The sequence below is a fragment of the Prionailurus viverrinus genome, chromosome C1 (genome assembly GCF_022837055.1).
Source record: "Prionailurus viverrinus isolate Anna chromosome C1, UM_Priviv_1.0, whole genome shotgun sequence".
NCBI classification, from domain to species: Eukaryota; Metazoa; Chordata; class Mammalia; order Carnivora; family Felidae; genus Prionailurus; species Prionailurus viverrinus.
In genome coordinates this window covers 62,364,041-62,385,303 of record NC_062568.1, presented here as the reverse complement: position 1 = coordinate 62,385,303, position 21,263 = coordinate 62,364,041, and the positions used below count along the sequence as shown (strand labels likewise).

At 36.3% G+C, this 21,263-nt stretch overlaps 1 protein-coding gene and 1 non-coding gene across 2 annotated transcripts in view; one reads left to right on the top strand and one right to left on the bottom strand.

Annotated features, from left to right (window-relative positions):
* Positions 1 to 21,263, top strand: part of CSRNP3 (cysteine and serine rich nuclear protein 3) — a 185,649-nt gene that overhangs the window by 22,337 nt on the left and 142,049 nt on the right. The window contains exon 2 of the mRNA XM_047873097.1: positions 6,802 to 6,890. Coding sequence (XP_047729053.1) covers positions 6,878 to 6,890 — 13 coding nt within the window. The 5' untranslated portion in view covers positions 6,802 to 6,877. The remainder of the gene's footprint in view (positions 1 to 6,801; positions 6,891 to 21,263) is intronic.
* TRNAQ-UUG (transfer RNA glutamine (anticodon UUG)) lies at positions 2,803 to 2,887 on the bottom strand. The gene has a single exon. It is a non-coding gene; the product is annotated as a tRNA-Gln (tRNA).

Sequence of the window (21,263 nt, the reverse complement as noted above, 5' to 3'; positions counted from 1 at the left end):
CCTAATCTCACGGTTCCTAAGTTCAAGCTCTGTGTCAGGCTTGCTGCTGTCAGCTCAGAGCCTGCTTTGGATCCTCTATTCCCCTCTCTCTCTGCCCCTTCCCCGTTTGTGTGTGTGTGCTCTTTCTCTCAAAAATAAATAAAAACGTTTTTTAAAAAAGAGGAAATTGAATCACTGTTCTTCCAATTTTCTCAGAAGCTGTTACCATAAACTGAGAGAGAGGAGATGGAAAGAAATGTTGGAGAGTTACAAAGAAGCAAAGGTGCTTTTGTTAGTGGTGTCATAGGGGTAAAGGGTGAATTAATAAGGGGAATGTGATAAAGAATGTCAGGTGTTACTGAGGACCACTTGAAGTCTGTGGTCATATATCAATAGTTATGCCAGTGATTCAACATCCTACATTTTCTCTAGTCATGATTATCTGTTCAGCTATGAGGGTAGAGTCGTAGTAGGAAGAGAGCTGAATTTAACCAAGTGATTTTTTTTTCATGCTGATTTGTAGAAAGAGAGAAAAGTCTTGGAGGTGAGTACATATACCATACCTTGTTATAAAGGTTCTTTAAGGCTTCCCTGTGACCCACTGATCCTAAGTACTCTTGTGATCCTAGAGCCTGAAACACCTTTTTAATCCCTTTTACTCGCTCTAATCAAGTTTGTACCACTTTTTTGGTCAATCTCATTAATTTAAAATTTTTTTAGAATATTATATACCTCTTTAGGTTTAAAAATTTTTCCCTGAATTTTCACCTAGATTTTCTTGTAATTCTTGCAAATTTCCCACAATTATAGTTATGTCTTTTGCCATGTGTTAGAGATCTATCTGAGCAATTTTAGACAATTGTTTGTAAACCTTTGAGCACAGCTGATTGAGTGGAAGAATCCCATGGTGAATACCTGATACATAAATAGCCTCATTAGAACTGATTTAATTTGTTTTGATAACTCTTGTCCACTTTACTGAAATAGAATGAATAAGTGCTATCATCGTTTTAGAAAACTTTTTTGGTCATGTGATACTACTTTATTACAGTTCAACACATGTTAGGAAAACATGGAAATTCATTCTTTGATGTTTAGTGAGTAGATACTGCATATATTTTGATAACTGCACTTAAGTGTGTGTGAAGGTACAAAATTAGAGTGATATTGATACTTAAGAAATAAGTCTAAATAGAATCAATATGACTGTCAGTGTGTTTTTTTTTCTTTTAGAAAAATAGCATCAAACTTTACATGGTGGATTGGTCTTTCCTGCTAGATGCTTTTGCCCTACGTCCTTTGTTCCTGTCAGGGAGCTGTCCTTCAGAGAGAATGATGCTTTACTGGATGAGGGCGTATTAATAATGCAATACCATATTTTAAGATGCAGTTGCAAATGCAATTAAACTATTGCACTGAACTTAAAAGTATTTTTATCACCTTAGAAACAGTGAACAGCAAATTCACATTTCTTTACTTGTGTTCACAAATGGACATTTCCTTTTGACATTCTGAAACTGAAATGAGCCAGGCTTCCAGACATGCAGAAATGACTGGCTTGGGAGTCTCAAATTCTGTGATTCTGAGACGAACAACTTTATTCTCAAAAACTCAGCATCTGCAAAAGATTTTTTTAATATTTCAAGTTCTAATTTAAATTTTAGTCAGTGACATATAGTGTAATATTAGTTTCAGGAGTAGAATTTAGTGATTCATCACTTACATATGACACTCAGTGCTCATCGCATGCAAGAGATACTAGGTTGTTTTGTTTTTTTAGCACAGGAACAAGATAAGAGTGTCTTAAGTTATATTTCCTTATAGTTAATCAATGAATCACCCATTAAAAATAACACAAGCTGATCTTATAGCTCGGTCAAGGCTATCACTGCGATGTGACCTTCAGTAACCTCAGTGAAATCTAGCATGACTATTGACTAAAACATGTCAACAAGAGCTTTGTGCCTCTGACCTACCAATGATGCCCTTTAGAGAAAATGTTGGCAAACATGGGAGAGTGCCTTGACCCTTGCCACTCCAATTGGCCGCTAGGATTTGGAGGGTGGTTTGCAGTAATGTCCATAGGCAACCAGGAAGCCAAGGAACTTGAAACAAGGAGAGGTGATATTCATCATTCCCTCTAGCTCTGCAATACTGTAGGAATTTCTAAAAGTGAAAAACTGGGTTTCAGAGAATTTCTTTTTTTTCTTCTTAATTTAAATTCAAGTTAGGTAGCCTACAGTGTAGTCTTGGCTTCAAGAGTAGAATCCAGTGATTCATCTTACATATGACACTCAGTGCTCATCCTGAAAAGTGCCCTCCTTAATACCCATCACCCATTTAATGGATCCTCCACCCGCCTCCCCTCCAGCAACCCTCGGTTTGTTCTCTGTATTTAAGAGTCTGTTATGGTTTGCCTCCCTCTCTGTTTTTATCTTGTTTTTCCTTCCCTTCCCCTATGTTCATCTGTTGAGTTTCTCAAATTGCACATATGCATGAAATCATATCATATCTGTCTTTCTCTGACTGACTGACTTTGCTTAGCACAATACCCTCTAGTTCCATCCACAGTGTTGGCAAGTGGTAAGATTTCATTATTTTTTATCACCGAGTAGTATTATATATATATATATATATATATATATATATATATATATATACACACACACACACACACACACACATATATATATGACGTCTCCTTTTTTTTTTAATATTTACTTATTTTTGAGACAGAGAGAGACAGAGCATGAACGGGGGAGGGTCAGAGAGAGGGAGACACAGAATCTGAAACAGGCTCCAGGCTCTGAGCTGTCAGCACAGAGCCCGACGTGAGGCTCGAACTCACGGACCGTGAGATCATGACCTGAGCCAAAGTCAGACGCTCAACCGACTGAGCCACCCAGGCGCCCCTGACATCTCCTTTTTTGAATATATTTTTATTTTTTTGATTTAAAAAGATTTTTTTTAACATTTACTTATTATTGAGAGAGAGACACACACATACACACAGAGCATGAGTGGGGGAGGGGCAGAGAGAGGGGGAGACACAGAATCTGAAGCAGGCTCCAGGCTCTGAGCTATCAGCACAGAGCCCGATGCAGGGCTCGAACTCACAAACTGTGAGATCATGACCTGAGCCGAAGTCGGTCGCTCAACCAACTGAGCCACCCAGGTGCCCTTTTTTTTATATATTTTTAAATGTTTATTTATTTTTTAGAGAGAGAGAGACAGAGCGTGAGCAAGGTAGGGGCAGAGAGAGAGAGGGAGACACAGAATCTGAAACAGGGTTCAGGCTCTGAGCTGTCAGCACAGAGCCCTACATGGGGCTCGAGCCTGACACAGGGCTCAAACACCAGCCATGAGATTATGACTTGAGCCTAAATCAGATGCCCAACTGACTGAGCCATCCAGCTGCCCCATATATACTACATCTTCTTAATCCATTCATCAGTTGATGGACATTTAGGTTCTTTCCATAATTTGGCTGTTGTTGATAGTGCTGCTATAAACATTAGGGTGCATGTGCCCCTTCAAATCAGCATTTTTGTATCCTTTGGATAAATTCCTAATACACAATTGCTGGGTCATAGGGTAATTTCATTTTTAATTTTTTGAGGAACCTACATATTGTTTTCCAGAGTGGCTGCAACAGTTTATATTCCCATCAACAGTGCAAAAGGGCTCCCCTTTCTCCACATCCTCATGAACATCTCTTGCTTCCTGAGTTGTTAATTTTAGCCATTGTGACAGGTTTGAGGTGGTATCTCATTGTGGTTTTGATTTGTATTTCTCAGGGCGTTTCTTAATTGAACCTCAGATATTAGAAAACACCAGATATGAACCATAAATGTTAGGTGCACAATTCTAAATGATAACATAGATTTATGCCACTGTTATTTTTTATTGTAATTAAAATCATAAACTGGGGTTCTTTAGATGAATGCCACAAAGAATTGATGACGGCAAATAATGTTGCATTTCCAGTAGTATACATGTTCCTAGTCTTCCATAAATTTCACTCACCTTGACTATTTTTCTTAGTGTCTGGGATGGTTCTTTTTGTCCACAAATCAGTCCCAGGTATCACTTGTCATAGCTCAGGTCACCCATAGAACTGGGATCCCATTCAAGTACTGGTATAATAACAGGCTATGCTAGGAGTATCCAACTCAGGTCATGATTACTTCATAGACACAGAATTCCTGGAATCCTGGAAAATGACAGTGCCCACAAATCTTGTGTAGACCACCACTGATGTGCCCAGAGGGGCTTGCAGAGGAAGAATAAGAGCCCCTAGATCTTCCTGAGATATATTACCTAGATATTTTTTCTTTACAAAGTTGACTGGGTCTCAGAGTGAGTGCTATTGATCCACAGATCTTAGCACAACTCTTTAAATTCTCTCTCGCATAAGTGCACACACATTTCCTTACACAGTCTCACACAGCCCATGTCCCCAGGTCAAATCTCCAGAAATAGGGTGCTAGGTTGAAATGGTTTCCAGCATCAACTACTGCACATTGTACCCAGAAGTAGCACTGATCCTCAGGTGTCCAATCTTGGAACTTTGCTTTGAATATGACTTTCTCTTCCAGAATTATTCTTGCTTTATGATGGACTCCTCCCAGGGCTTGACTGGTCTCAGTTAGGGTCAATCCTGTCCATCAAATATATGTTTATATACTTGATTTTCAAACAGGTCAGAGTTTGGGTTCCTTTTTTCCATTACCAAGGGTCCTTTGGCCTCTGTCTAAATTACAGGGTAATTATAGGTATGTAAATTTAGATACTTTTGTTTTTTTCAATAGACTACTTAAATGCCTATGAAAAGTCTTTTATTTATTTGGTTATAAAAGACAATTATGTTTTCAATTTCAATTTTAACAATCAGTGGCCCCAAAATACTTAATCTCTTCCTACAGATTTAGCTGCATATCAAATATATAGCAATCAATTTTTGTATGTATAAAATAGGGAGACTGAACTAGAGAGCAATTTCCTTACTTTTTTTTTTATAACAACAAACACTTTTTGTTTTTAGGATAAAATTTTAAACCATACCTTAATAGTTAAAAGTGACATTTAAATAATATGAATTCATCTTCATTAACCAGAAAGTTTGAGTTGAGATTATGCATGACATTTATAGACATAGTCAACTCAGCATCTATTTATTTTTATTATTTTGTTTTAATTGCAAATAATTTTTAAAGTTTTAATTCGTTGGACAGATTATAAGCAGGTAGAGATCTGTTAGTATATTTGCTTGACCTGCAATCTTAGGATATGTATTTATCATTAACAGAGAAAACAGAAGAAGTTATATTCTGAAATATACCTCAAAATGAGTGCAACAGGTGATAGAAATAATTGTTTCAGTGGTCTTTAGTATGTCATCATTTGAGGGTATAATGTTCTCAACGGAGTTTAAGATACTTAAAATTATACTTAAAATTGAATTTTGAATCAATCTTCCCAAAATTTCTCAAATTCTTCTGCTAACCAAAGTGACTCAATAACCTCTAATGTGCTCTATAATTCTTCCTTTTTTTTTTTTTTGTAAATGTTTATTGTGAGAGAGAGAGTGTGAGCAAATGAATGGGGGAGGGGCAGAGAGAGCAGGAGAGAGAATCCCAAGCAACCTCCTTGCTGACAGCTCAAGAGCCTGATGTGGAGCTCCATCTCATGAAATGTGAGATTGTGACCTGAGTTGAAATCAAGAGTCAGATGCTCAACTGACTGAGCCACCCAGGTGCCCCTCTAGTTAGCTCTATAATTCTAACCGTAATTTGATAAAACTTATGAGTACCACAGATACTCTAGTCTGTTCTAAATCCATGTATCCATGCATTTCTGTGTAAATATACACAATGTTTAAAGGTAGAAAGAGGCTTCCAGATGTACAATGTTCCTGAGGCATTTTTTTTCCTTAAAGATTTTGATGTTTTAAGCTTGTATGAACAAAACAGCCTATGTTCTTTACTCAGGCTATTTCTTCATTCAAGTAACCCATTTACAGGTTTTATATACTACATATTATTATTGGTTATGGTCTGTGTTCACTTCTGGCTACTGTGGAAATAATACATTAACCACACTTCACAAATTTCTCTATCTCATCTCTAAGGAAAACTTTTATATTTGTATATGACAAATAAAAAAGAATGGAAATTTCATTCATTCCTTAGAAAAAGTGATTATATACATTTTAGTTTGAGAAAATTCGAGGATATAATTGTTGTGAGGATGTTGTCACCTTTTAAAATTATTGCACTAATCATTTTAATTTATGGCACTCTAATTTTAAAAACAAGATTTTTCTTAAAAGCCTAAGTAAGGTATCTTAAAACCAGGACATATTAATGTTTGATATAATTTTACAATTAAATAGTTTCCTTTAAGCAAATCAAAAAACATAATAAATATTTATCCTGATTGTTATCATTGATTTAGCTATGATATTTTGGTTGTTTTTTCTGGATTTTTGTTTGTCTTTAAGATAATGAAACTCCTGGAGACTGGAAAGTTATTAAAATCTAGTGTAATGCTGATTAATAAGATGGAATTTCCTTAACTTCATTCCCATAGTAATATGTGTTCATTGATTAGAAATTTGCTAATTTCTTATTCTAGGATGGATATTCTTTCTGCTAAATTATATACAGTCTGATCATTTAGTTCTGTATTTAATGCCTTGTTTATATTCCACGATTCCTATTGATTTTCCTGTGTCACATTATATTTATACCATGTGTATATTATACCAAGGTTGAAAATATAACCTTATGTGACATATTGAGACATGTTTTCTTTTTTAAGGAAAAAATAAGGAGATATCAACTGACTGAAATGATGTTTTCAGAAGCATAGAGTCTTCAGGAAGATACTGGAGTTCATGAGATCTCAAGGTTAGCAGTTCCTACATTATTATTTACATGCTTTTACAGATCTGAAATATAACTATGTAACTGTTGCAAGTTGTTGCTAATGTGTAATTGGATAATAAGGACACATGTTTACTTAAAATACATATTTTAACAAGATCTCTTCAAAATTAAAAAAAAAACATTTATACCAGAAATATATTGTTTAGTTCAATTGGGGATGGTTAAAAGAAAATATTGTTTCAGGAGAAAATCATTGGTTATTAAAATTTGCTTCGCTTTTATAAAGGGTAGCACTATTAACATAAAAATATAGGCATCCTTATAAGTTTTTTTAATGTTTATTATTGAGAGACAGAGCATGAGCATGGGAGAGACAGAGAGATGGGGAGACACAGAATCCGAAGCAGGCTCCAGGCTCCGAGCTGTAAGCACAGAGCCAGACTCAGGGCTCGAACTCACAAACTGCGAGATCATTACCTGAGCGGAAGTCAGACGCTTAACCGACTGAGCCACCCAGGTGCCCCTAGGCATCCTTATAAAATTTTATTTCTGATTTGATAAAGCATGCACACCTACTTTGCAAACTTTTCATTTATTTTGTATCTTTGGTTGCAACATGTATGCATATATACAAATAGTTTAGAAAGATAGCTAATCATCAATCCTGCTACAATTCTTTGAATCTCATTCCCTGACTTTCCCAAAGTACAGTGAAACAAATTATCCTTTTGTTGGAAAATATGGGCTCAATAAAATGACAGTTCATATGAATGAGCAGAAAGATAGTTGAGGACCTTTTCTATGTTGTTTAGAGTCCTATGTCTGGAAAAGAAAAAAACAAAACAGCTTATTATAATAATAAACTAATGTAAAAATCTTCATTTAGAAGTTTGAATTACAATGTAGGTTGAAATAGTTTATTCTCATGGGATAGCTTGAGAAAGTAGATGATTTCTGCCTTCTTTATTTGGTAAGACCCAATATCAAATATTCATAATTTAAAATGAAAAAGTATTGATGATCTTTTATTTTGATTTCCTTGGTCAGTCTTGTCTTCAACTTCTACATCTTTTCCTCACCCATCCAAGGATATATTCATTCAAAATTCATTTAGGACTTACCACATGCAAGGCAATGGGCTAAGTGCTTTGGTTGTTTCAAGATAAGATGTGGTTCCTGTTTTCAAGAAGTGCCCGACCAATATGTTACTCAGAAATTAATTTTATTATTAACGCAAGCAGTAGGTATGTAAAAAGACAAGCCAGATTTAAAAGACCATGTAATGAATCCTAAAGTGCACTGAGAATTATTTGGGGGATTATTCATATTTTCACATTATGGCTTTTATTGGTCTAGCATGGCGAGAGTTTATACCAATGGAAGTGTTGTTGCTCTATTACAACCCACACCCAACTGACCTTTTGTTAAAGTATCTCTTCAAGTACAACACAAGTAATATTGAATTTTAAGACAGAAGTCACTTTTTTGCCACAACTGCAAATTTAATGTTGTAGAAAGTAGTCATGCAAACACCTATGAAAAGAACAAAGGTGAGCATTGCCTACTTGGTAGTTTTTTATTTATTCCAGTACATTTGACTTCTTTATTAAGCTCACCAGAGAGCTAAATCATTTCCCCAATGACCCAGAAAGCCATGTAGGTTAGAAAAGGATTGAATGCTATAAACCTCTGAGGGATCCATATGCAAATAGTAGCTAGATGAGTAAAGAATTTGCAGTGGTGTGGGAGTCCAGACTGCTTGAAATAGAATTGCACAGTACTGTGCTTCTCATGAAAAGCTTTTAAAAAGGTGATATGTGAAGAAATTAAAGCAAATCAAGTAATTAAAAATAGTAAAATTGTTTTTTGAAAAGTCAGTGAAGATAATCTCTTTCTTAATGGTGCCATTAGATTTGCCATTAGATTGATTTATGTAACAACCACAACCATTCAACAAGTAAGTATTTTTTTTAAACTTTATTTATTTTGAGGGGCGCCTGGGTGGCTCAGTCAGTTGAGCGTCTGACTTCGGCTCAGGTCATGATCTCACGGTTTGTGAGTTCAGGCCTGCCTCAGGCTCTGTGCTGACAGCTCGGAGCCTGCAGCCTGCTTTGAATTCTGTGTCTCCCTCTCTCTCTGCCCCTCCCATGCTCATACTCTGCCTCTCTGTGTCTCTCAAAAATAAATAAATGTTAAAAAAAAAGTTTATTTATTTTGAGAGTGCAGGAGTGTGCATGCGCGGGGGAGGGGCAGAGAGAGAAAATCCTAAGCAGGCTCTGCGCTGTCCTCACGGAGCCCTACACGGGGCTCCATCTCGTCAATCATGAGATCATGACCGGAGCCAAAATCAAGAGTTGTACACTTAACCAACAGCTACCCAGGCGCTCCTCAGCAAGTATGTATCAGGTGCCTAAGATGTGCATGGGAGGAACAGCAATGAATAAAACACACCAATATTCTCACCATAGTGGAAATTACATTCTAGAGGGTAATAACATATAAGCAATAAAAACCAAAGTTAATTATATATTATGTTAGATGGTCCGAGTGCTATGGAGAAAAAGAAAACAGGAAAGAGAATGTAGAATATAGAGGGGTGGCATTAAAAAAATTTTTTTTTTAATGTTTATTAATTTCTGAGAGAGAGAGAGAGAGAGAGAGAGAGAGTGAATAAGGGAGGAGCAGAGAGATAGGGAGACAGAATCAGAAGCAGGCTCCAGGCTCTGAGCTGCCCGCAATAGAGCCTGTCACGGGGCGCGAACTCACAAGCTGCAAGATTGTGACCTGAGCCGAAGTCAGATGCCCAACCGACTGAGCCACCCAGGCGCCCCTAGAAGGGTGGCATTTTTAAATAAGCCTAATGACTTAGTACTGCATAAACAAGAGAGATAGATACTACCTTTGCCCAAATAGTGCCAATTAAAAACGAATATGATGAACTATAACACCTGCTGGTAAGTTTTCTAAATCATCATTTGTTAAGGTAAATGTTGTTGATATATGTAAAATAACTAGTATGTGTCTTTCTTAATTTCACCAGAAAGAGAAGATATATTTTTAAAATGATAATATACTTACTACTTGTACATAAAACGTCAAAATGTTTGCAAGAAGCATGCAATTGAATGTGGATTAGTCCAATCACTTACTAAAGTGCTAAAAGCTGTAACTGTTCATCTGTGTAGGGGAGAAAGTTAATCCCTTTTTTGAATTGAATAAATATTATGAACCTAAAGTAGTTACAGATCTCTATGATAATACATATAGATGACACATGGTGCTAGAAAGTTCTATATCGTTGTCTTTGTTCTTCTATCATTAGTCTTATTATCATTTTAGGAGAGCTCTAAGTACTGAGACTGAAGATGGAGGGGAGTTATTTAAATACCTTCTCATTCCTGTAGTACTAATTTTTAATCTTTTCATTTTTTTCTGAATGTATAGCATATTTTTATTTACTTTTATTTGTTTTAAAATTTTTTTAATGTTTATTTATTTTTGAGACAGAGACAGAGCATGAACAGGGGAGGGGCAGAGAGAGAGGGAGACACAGAATCTGAAGCAGGCTCCAGGCTCCGAGCTGTTAGCACAGAGCCCCGAGTGGGGCTTGAACTCACGGACCGTGAGATCATGACCAGAGCTGAAATCGGACACTTAACTGACTGAGGCACCCAGGCGCCCCAAGTAGTACTAATTTTTTAAAAGACACATGTCTTCCTTTGTACATCTGATTTATTAGAAGATATATGAGGTTTGGAAATTAAAATAAATTAGTCTATTTGTGATCTTCAACAAGTGAGCCATCAACTTTCATTTGATGGTAATCTGTTTGGAATTTTCTATGAAACATTATGAAATAGTAAGTGCAGAGCACAGGAATCTGGAAGTGTGTATGGCCCAGATGACCTGTTTGCAATCCATCTGAACTATAGGTGAATGCATCACATACATTGATATTATCTTAAAAGCCATTCAGTATTGACTTTCCTGTACAGAATTGAAAGGTTTAGCCAATTTGATATGCAGAAAAATAAGTTAAATCAATTCTTTTTCAGTGTTATTAAGTCAGTGTGAAAAGAATATCTAGCCATCCAAATAAAAAATAGATTAGGAGGTCTCAGAACCTATCAAATATTCCAACTCCTTCAATATTCCAAAAGGCAGGGATTGTAAATGGTGTATCATGTAAAGGAAATAAATGTTCAGTAGTGTAGTACTAAAGAAATGATGTAGTGAAGGTCACAATTGTTTAGAAGGTCTATTTTAATTAAACCAAAACAGAGAGTACCTCTTACATGTGGTGTAGACAGAAGAGACAGTCAGCTCTATGAGTTTGACCTGAAGAGGTAACTGGTATTATCTGTTTTGGGAAAACCAAAAGAAAAGAAAACATGAGAAATGCAAGAACCATGGAAGATTATGGAGAAAACAAGGACTTCTCATGTAACGTCCCCATGTCAGAGATCTATTCCTTCAAACCAGTATTAATCTTCATTGCGTTTATCTGGAAACTTCAAAGGAAAGAGCTATAAAGTCTTTTATTTAAGGGTAACTGAAATGCGACTTCAAAAGCAAGTGGAAAATAGCATATGCTTTCTTATAAAAATCCCTTGCTTTCATTCTCCCTGTATTTGCTTTACAAGAGTTTAAGCCAGGAATCCTTTACAAATTTGTACCCCAAATCCAGTTCCCCATGGACTGACTCCTCCATTTTCTCACAAACTGCCACCCACAAATGTACATCTTTGAATCTCCCATCATCTGGCATGCCCATGCCCTGGGTGGGTCCTCCTTCTCCACCTTTTTTCTTTTCTTTTTTTTTTTTTTCAACGTTTATTTATTTTTGGGACAGAGAGAGACAGAGCATGAACGGGGGAGGGGCAGAGAGAGAGGGAGACACAGAATCGGAAGCAGGCTCCAGGCTCCGAGCCATCAGCCCAGAGCCCGACGCGGGGCTCGAACTCCCGGACCGCGAGATTGTGACCTGGCTGAAGTCGAACGCTTAACCAACTGGGCCACCCAGGCGCCCCTCCACCTTTTTTCAATGGTTCTCCAGATATCTACTACCATTCTCATTCTTCCATCATTCTTACAAGTAGTTCAACTATCCCAGGTTTCTCAGCCTCAGCAATACTAACAGTTGGATCAGATAATTCTTCGCTTTGGGTGCTATTTCATGCATTATAAAATGTTCAGTAGCACCCCTGGCACTAGACATCCGGAGTATTACACACACACACACACACACACACACACACACACACACCCCGCTTTGGAAAAACCAGAACTGTCTCTAGACATTGCCTAGTGTCCCCTTGGTACAAAATTATCCCAAGATGAGAACCACTTATCAAACCCTAACCTCCACAATCTCAATAGATAACCACTCCATATCAACCACAAAGCCTCCTAACCATCTTCAACATCTTGTTCTCAATTAAAGCTCAATGGAGACACTTTAAATTCCAGCTTCTCGTATTAAAGTGAGACTCACCTCTGACCATCGGAGTGTTTTTAGTTTCCTTTTATTTGCTTATACCTGGCTTTGTATCTAAAATGTGTCTTATGAAATAATGATTGAATGTAAAACAAATAAAAAAATAGGGAAAGGAAAAAATAAAGTAAAAACAAGATTAAGTCAGGAGTGAGGTTATAAATAAACCCTTTTCTTTTCACTTCTTTTTCTTTGAATTCAGTCAGACTTGGATCTTTCCATATTCACCAAGTCTTGCTTGAAATTGAGCTTGGACACCAGCAGCTTACTCTCTACATTTCTACAGCCTGTCCTTTCTTACATGGTACCTGCAGCCTTGAATCCAAAGTATAGTGAACCCTCCCTTATACCCAGGCACATGAGTACTACAGGAGCAAATGACCCACTCTGCAGATTTATGGTTTTCTAATCTGAGTTAGTTCCTCAATAGCATCCACTAATCCTTTCCCTATGACCATGGTCAGACACTATTTCAAAAGTTTATCGCCCCACTCAGGCCATACAATCTCTCCCCTTCATTCTTGGTGCACCTGCTATTTTAACAAGAAAATTGAGGTCATTGTGTGGAAACTACTTGTGCATCCTTGCCATTCCCTCCAGCATCAAACAGCTACATGTATCAACATTCTTTCTTTTCTCCATTCTTAAAGGATCAGGAATCCTTGCTATTCAAGGCACAGCCTGTGTTTGATTTTATTCCCTATTCACTGATGCTTTGGCCATTAGTTATTTCCTTTTTGTACTTTATCTTCAATTTTTTCTTCTTTGTTCACTCTTTTCTTTCAACCTGTATACATTCTTCAAACTTCTATCCAAAAAAAAGTTAATCAGCAAACAAAAGCAAACTGATCTCTCTTCACCAGATTTCACCAGCCCTACTATCCAATTTCTCTCCTCCCCAACCCATTCAAAGTCTCCATACAGCAGTCTACATTCATTATCTCCAATTTCTAAGATCCAGTCACTCCTCAGCACAGTGCGATCTGATTTCTAACCCCATTTAACAGAGCATGCTCTCTCTAAAGGCACAGATGACCCGGCAGCCCGTATCTTGACTGGCTCTCCCAGGGGTATTTGACACTGTTAACTTCATTTTTCTTCTTCCACTCCCTGGACTGTTGTAACACCCCTCCCTCTTGGTTTGCCTCACACCTTGTAGACCCTTTTGTAAAGGCAGGTTCTCCTTCCTCTGTTCCTTCACAAGGTGAATCACAAAGTGAATCACAAACTCAAATACTGATAGGTGGCCATAGGTAATATAAATGAATGAAATCAGGTAATTAAAAACAATAAACAATGTAGAGGGCAAATAACACACACCCATAAAAGTTCTTGACATTTTACTTGTGCTCAAATGACAGTGCTCACCTTATTGTTCATCTGTCCTCCCTGCTGTCCCTGATCAAGCCAAACCACTCTTATGACTTTAATTACAATGACAATGACTACAACCTTTACTTGATTAGGCGACAGAATTACATATTACACACACACGTATATAGGATATCAATGCCTAACAAGGACACACACAAAAACCAATCATCAGAGCAATGGAATGGAATAGAAAGTCTAAAACCTGTCAATTTATACATGCAATCATAAAATGCAACAAAGAAGTCAATTGGGAGGTTCCCCAATGAAAGACTATTAATGCTCCCAAGTATACATAATTAATTAGTGTCTGCTAGAGAAGGCATTTCAAATAGGAGAGGGGGAATGAAGCAGAGACAGACAATGGCTTACTGAATAGAAGATACTAGCACAATGTTTTAACTATATGGGGAAAACTATGGTGTGATCTATACATACAATATTAGGTAAATTGTAGATAAGGATTTAAAATATTTAAAATATTATTTTAGGGGTCCCTGGGTAGCTCAGTCAGTTAAGCGTCTTACTTAGGCTCAGGTGGTGATCTCACTATTTGGGAGTTCGAGTCCCACATCAGTCTGTCGGCTCTCAGTGCAGACAGAGCGTTTCGGATCCTCTTTCACCCTCTCTCTTTGTCCCTCCTCCGTTCATGCACATGAACACACATGCTTGCGTTCTCTCTCAAAAATAAATAAACATTAAACAAATTAAAATAAAATATTATTTTAAAGTATTTTAAATTACTTTAAATATTTTCAACACTTAAAACATCATTTAACATTGAATAAATTCAATAGCTTTCAAGAATTTATGTGACTTTGGTTCAGGAAAGAGGTCACTACAAGTTTTTTTCTGTAAGAAGTTCCCACAAGAGCTTTCCAATCATCCTAATGAAGTTTATATTTTCTCAGTGATATCTAACAACTCTATATTTTAATAATATTGACCATTTGCATAAATAATGCAAAATAAAAAGTGAGAAGTCATTTATTCATTTTTATATTTATAAACAGTAACATTCACTCTTCTCGGTTATAGTTTCACGAGCTTGACAATTGCACAAAGCTGTGTAACCTTTACCACAATCAAGACACAGAACAGTTCCATCACTTTCCAAATTCCCTTGAGCTGCCCCTTGTCAGCTCCCCCCTACCTCCTCCAGTCCCTGGCAACTGACCTGCTCTGTGTCACTGTAGTTTTGCCTTTTCCAGAATATCAAATCAATAGAAACATACAGAATGTAGTCTTTCGCATCTGGCCTTTTGCATTGAGAATAATGCATCTGTAATTCATTGATGCTCTTATGTGTGTCAATAGTTTGCTCCTCATTATTGCTAAGTAGTATTCCATTGTCTGTATGTACCACAGTCTGTTTATCCAATCACTCAATGAAGGACACTTAGGTTGTTTAGTTCTTGGTGTTCTGAATAAAGCTGCAATAAGCATCCCAGTAGAAATTTTTGTGAAAAACTGTTTTCATTTATCTTGGGTAAATGCCCTAATGAAATTGTGTATCATGTGTTAAGTATAAGTTTAACTTTCTAAGACACTGTAAAGCTGTTTTCCAGAATGGCTTTTACCATCTTGCATTCCCACCTATAATGAATGAGCATTCACACTTTTTCACACTTTCACCAGCATTTGGTATTGTCAGTTGTTATTTTTTTTTTGCCATTCTAATTGTCATTGCAGTTTTTAATTTTAATGCCCATAATGAATAATAATATTGAACAACTTTCCTTGTGAATATTCACACCTATACATTTGTGAAGTGTTTGTTCAAATATTTTGAAATGTTTTGTCCAACATTTTCAAAAGGACTATTTTTTAGAGCAGTTCTTTTTAGATTCACAACAAAGCTGAGAAGAAAGTATAGAAATTTCACATATATTCCCTGCCCCGACATGTGCATAGCCTCCTCCATTATTTATATCCCCTCCCAGAGTGATACATTTATTATAACTGATGAACCTACACTAACACATTATAATCACTCAAAGTTCATAGTTTACATTACATTTCATTCTTGGTGTTTTATATTCTATGGGTTTGGACAAATGTATAATGACATGTTTCCATCATTATAGTATCATACAGAATATTTTTACTATCCTAAAAAATAGTTTGTGTTCTATCTATTTATCCTTCCTTCCCAGCCCCTGGCAACCACTATTTTTTTTTTTTTTTACTGTCTCCATAGTTTTGCCCTTTTCAGAATGTCTTATAGTTAGGGGCACCTGGGTGGCCCATTCAGTTGAGAACCTGATTCTTGGTTTTGGCTTAGGTCATGATCTCACTTGTGGGTTCGAACCCTGCACTATCATTACAGGGCCTGTTTGGGATTTCTCTCTCCCTCCATCTCTGCCCCTCCCCTGCTTGGGTTCTGTCAACCTCTCTCAAAAAATAAATAAATAAACATTAAAAAAAAGAATGTCTTGGGGTGCCTGGGTGGCTCAGTTGGTTAAACGTCTGACTTCGGCTTAGGTCATGATTTCACAATTTGTGAGTTCAAGCCCACATCCAGCTCTCTTCTGTCAGCACAGAACCTGCTTCAAATCCTCTGTCCCTTCCCCAACTTGCACTCTCTCTGTGTGTCTTAAAACTAAATAAACATTAAAAAAAAAGAATGTCATATAGTTGGAATCATATAGTATGTAGACTTACTTCTCAGATTGGCTTCTTTCACTTAATAACATGCATTCAAGTTTTCTCCATGTCGTTTTGTGGCTTGATAACCCATTTCTTCATAGCACTAAAGAATATTTAAATTGTCTAGATTTATCACACTTTATTCATTCACCTACTTAAGGACATCTTGGTTGCTTCTGAATTTTGGCAATTATGAATAAAGCTTCTAGAAACATTCATGTGCACAATTTTACTTGGACCATAAGTTTTCATCTCTTTGGGTAAATACCAAGAAGTGCAATCGCTAAGTCATGGTGAGAGTAGGTTTAGTTTTTTTATAGGAACCCACCAAACTCATTGAAGTTCCTATACCATTTTGCATTCCCATCAGCAATGAATGAGAATTCCTCTGGCTCCACTTTCTCTCCAGCATTTGGTGTTGTCAGTGTTTTGGATTTTGGCTATCTAATGGGTGTTAATAGTATCTTGTTTTAATTTGTATTTCCCTGATGACATGTGATATGGAACATCTTTTCATATTCTCATTTGTCATCTGTGTATCTTCTTTGGTGAGTGAGGTGTCTGTGCAGGTCCTTGGCCATTTTTTAATTGCTTTTTCTTCCTTTTTTGTTAAGTTTTAAAAACTCTTTGTATATTTTGTTTTGCTCTATTTTTTACTGAGTTGCTTTCTATTGTTGAGTTTTGAGAGTTCTTTATAAATATTTTGGATGCAAATCTTGGGAAATGTGAAATTTGCAAACTTTTCCCCTTCTGTGGCTTGTTCTTTGTATAATTTAATGTTTTTCACAGAGTAGGGGGGTTTTCCACTTTTATGAAGTCATAATTATCAATTTTTTTCTTTTATGTATTATGGTTTGGTGTTATGTCAATAAACTCTTTGTCTAGCCTAAGGTCACAAGGATTTTGACCTGTTCTTCTAAATATTTTATAATTTCATGTTTTACATTTAGGTATATGATTTAATTTTGAGAAAATTTTTGTATAATGTAAACAATTGAGGTTCAGTAATTCCATATGGACATTCAACTGTTCCCTCACCATTTAAAAAAAAGAACGTCTTTTCCCTATTAAATTGCCTCTGTATTTTTGTCAGAAAGCAGTCATATTTGTTTAGGTCTCTTTCTAACCTCTCTATTCGTCCCACTGATATATGTATTTATATGTTTTCCCATTATCACATTGTCTTGATTACTGTAGCTTTATAGTAAGTCTTCAGATCAGATAGTATGCATCCTCTTCTATTTCAAAATTGCTTTGGTATTCTAACCACTTTGCCTTGCCCTATAAATTTTACAATCAGATTGTTGATATCTACAAAAAAATTAATTGGAAAATTCATAGCTATATATTAGAAAATGCTCCAAATTCAACTTACATAAGGAAAGACACTTACAATATTCACAGCATATGTAAGTACAAATGGTCAATATTATTAAAATATAGAGAGGGGCGCCTGGGTGGCGCAGTCGGTTAAGCGTCCGACTTCAGCCAGGTCACGATCTCGCGGTCCGTGAGTTCGAGCCCCGCGTCGGGCTCTGGGCTGATGGCTCAGAGCCTGGAGCCTGTTTCCGAATCTGTGTCTCCCTCTCTCTCTGCCCCTTGCCCATTCATGCTCTGTCTCTCTCTGTCCCCAAAATAAATAAACGTTGAAAAAAAAATAAAAATAAAATAAAATAAAATAAAATATAGAGAGTTGCTGGATATTGCTGAGAAAGTATAAACTTCCTTAGGATGATTGGCAAGATCTTGAGGGAACTTTTTGCAAAAGAACTTCTGGTGACCCCTCAACTGAAAATAAAATGTTCAACATAACTAGTAATCAAAGATACTTGATAAATAATGCTCATTTAAACATATAAAACTTTGGGAAATAGTCTAGCGTACTGACAGAAAGCATCGTTTTTAAGATCATACTGAACCTTGAGTTTATTCTCCAATTATTTGTGAAGATTTAAATAAACTTTAAACTTTCTAATGTTCAGACACTTTGCCAGTAAAGTAGATATAGAACCTGGCACATTGGAAGCACACAAATGTGTAGTTATCATCATTATATCCAGTATTGGTGAAGATGTGGAGAAATGAACCATGTCATACTATAGGGATGCATAGGTAAGTTGGTTTAAATTTTCTAGAAGGTAATTTGTTACTATGTATTAAAAGACCTTACTTTTTATATACTCTTTGACCTAGGGATTCTAACTATTTAAAAACCTTATTGAAATAGTCAATTAGGAACACAGAGCTATGTATACAAAGATGTTTACTGACATAATATTTAACATAATGAACATGAGAAACCTCTGCATGTCTGGAAAAAAATGAATGATTTAAATAAATTATTACATATCCACTCAAAATAATATTCTGAGGTCGTTAAAATAAGTGTTTCTATAGCATATTTTATTATTGGCAGACTATCTGAAATGTATTAATAAGTGAAAAAGGAGGCTATAAAACAGCTCTCCCAGTGATGCCATTTATGCATGGATCAAAGGATGATTATATAAATGCATATGTGTATATAATAAAACTAGTTATATTGGGGTGGTTAAGTGTAGATTTAATTTATTGTCTTCTTGGTGTTTTTTGGTAGTCTCCAAATTTCCTCAAAATACATATTATTATAAAAAAAAGATAATTCCAAATAGGGAATATGAAGGGATAGAAAATCATAAGCTACATAAAAAGATAAATAGGCAACTACTTAAAACATTATTTCATAGATGACAGTGAGGGGTGATTACTTTTATTATTGAAGGACATTCACAAATTAATAAAATCATCAATAAGACTCCAGTGAAAATATGGGCTAAAAGAAATGAAACAACTTATATAAAAAAGAAATATAAAGAGCTAATAAACATATTAAAAAGTTCATCTTCAACAGTACTCAGGGGCACCTGGGTGGCTCAGTCTATTAAGCATCCGACTTCGGCTCAGGTCATGATCTCACAGTTCGTGAGTTTGAGCCCCGCGTCGGGCTCTGTGCTGACAGCTCAGAGCCTGGAGCCTGCTTCGGATTCTGTGTCTCCTTCTCTCTGACCCTCCCCTCCTCATGCTCGGTCTCTCTCTGTCTCAAAAATAAATAAACGTTAAAAAAAGTACCCAAAGAAATGGGAATAAAATGTTGTAATATTATATCTATCAAATGAGCAAGATTTTTTATTGCATATAGTTTCATATACTATTGATGGAAATAGGTTAGTAGCAAAATATGTGAAGGAACTTCCATATGCTTATGCTTTTGTATCTTAAACAACCAGTAGATTTCTAGACAAATGGAAATATATCATATAATTCTATATAATTATTTGAAATATTGAAAATAACATACACATCCAATATTAGAGTTTTTTAAAAACTTGTGGTACATCCAGAAGATTACACAGCTACTAAAATTTCATTTATAAGAGAAATGTCATTAAATATGACATTTGTTAGGATATGTTAGATGAGAAAAATAGACATAAAAAAGCAGAGATAATAATTATATATACACAAAGGAGCATTAAAGTAAATAAAAGACTGGGAGAACTTAAACCAAATGATTTACAAATATTTTGTGTAAATATTATAAATATTGTTTGAAATACAAAAATTTCCTTTCAAAAGTAAAGTAACTAATTTGTTCTTTTTTAATTCATTACTATAATTTTGTTTATAATTTTTAAAAATTTTAATGTTTATTTATTTTTGAAAGAAAGACAGAGACAGAGTGTGGGCAGAAGAGTGGCAGAGAGAGAGAGGGAGACACAGAATCTGAAGCAGGCTCCAGGCTCTGAGCTGTCAGCACAGAACCCGATGTGGGGCTTGAACTCAAGAACCGTGAGATCATGACCTGAGCCGAAGTTAGTCGCTTAACTGACTGAGCCACCCAGGCACCCCAAATGTTTATGATTTTTATGTAAATCTTAAAGAAGAATCTGCGTATCTCCTCCTTGCCCCAAATCTTTCCTGCTACTGTGTTCACCATCTCAGTTAAAAATAGCCAGTCATCTACGTCAGGAAACTGCAGAGTAACTAAGATTATTCCTTTTCACTCACCAGCCACTTCCAGAAAACCACGATTGAATTCTACAGAGTTTTTTCCGTGTGCTACTTCTCATCCCCTTGTGAGAGCTGCATTGCCCTGCTTTGTGTTACTCTTCATCTCATCTGTGGTAGTTTACTGATGAGTATCCCTGATTCCGTTTGTGTCTCTTCCCATCCATTCTCAATACAGCTGCCCAGAGGTGCAATCTGAAACAAGTATCTGACCATGACCTTCAGTCACCCTCTTAAATCTCTTCAAAGATTTCCCATACTTTGATAGGATCCAAGCTATTTGTGTCTGTTACCTGGCTTCTGCTTCCTCAGTATCTTTGCTCACCATGCTCAACGTGGGTTCTACATTTCATCAGTCCTGAACTTTTTCATGGTCACCTCCATGTTTCAGGAGGTGACCCTATGCCTTTATGTAGATGCTTATTCTGGCTGGAATGCTCTTCTTTCCACCCTCTTCTCCTCCACTTAAAAAAAAAATTAAGCTCTATACCCAATGTAGGGCTTAACTGGGGCTCCAGCTCAGGACCCTGAGATCAAGAGTCCAAGCTGTACCAGCTGAGCCAGCCAAGGCATCCCCTTCTCCCTTTTCTTTGCATCACTATCTCCTCTTTATACAGAAAGGCTTAGATCTAGTGACTCTTCCATGAAGTATTTCCGTGTTCTAGTGCCTTGTATTAATGTCTATCAGATAATTGACCACTTTATTCAAATTATTTATTTACATGTTATTCTCCCCTCAAGACCAGTGAGCTCCAAATTCTAATGCATATAACCTATGGGGTAAGCAAGAAGATCTGTTGAGAAGCAAAGTAAAAATAGTTGTATCTGTATTT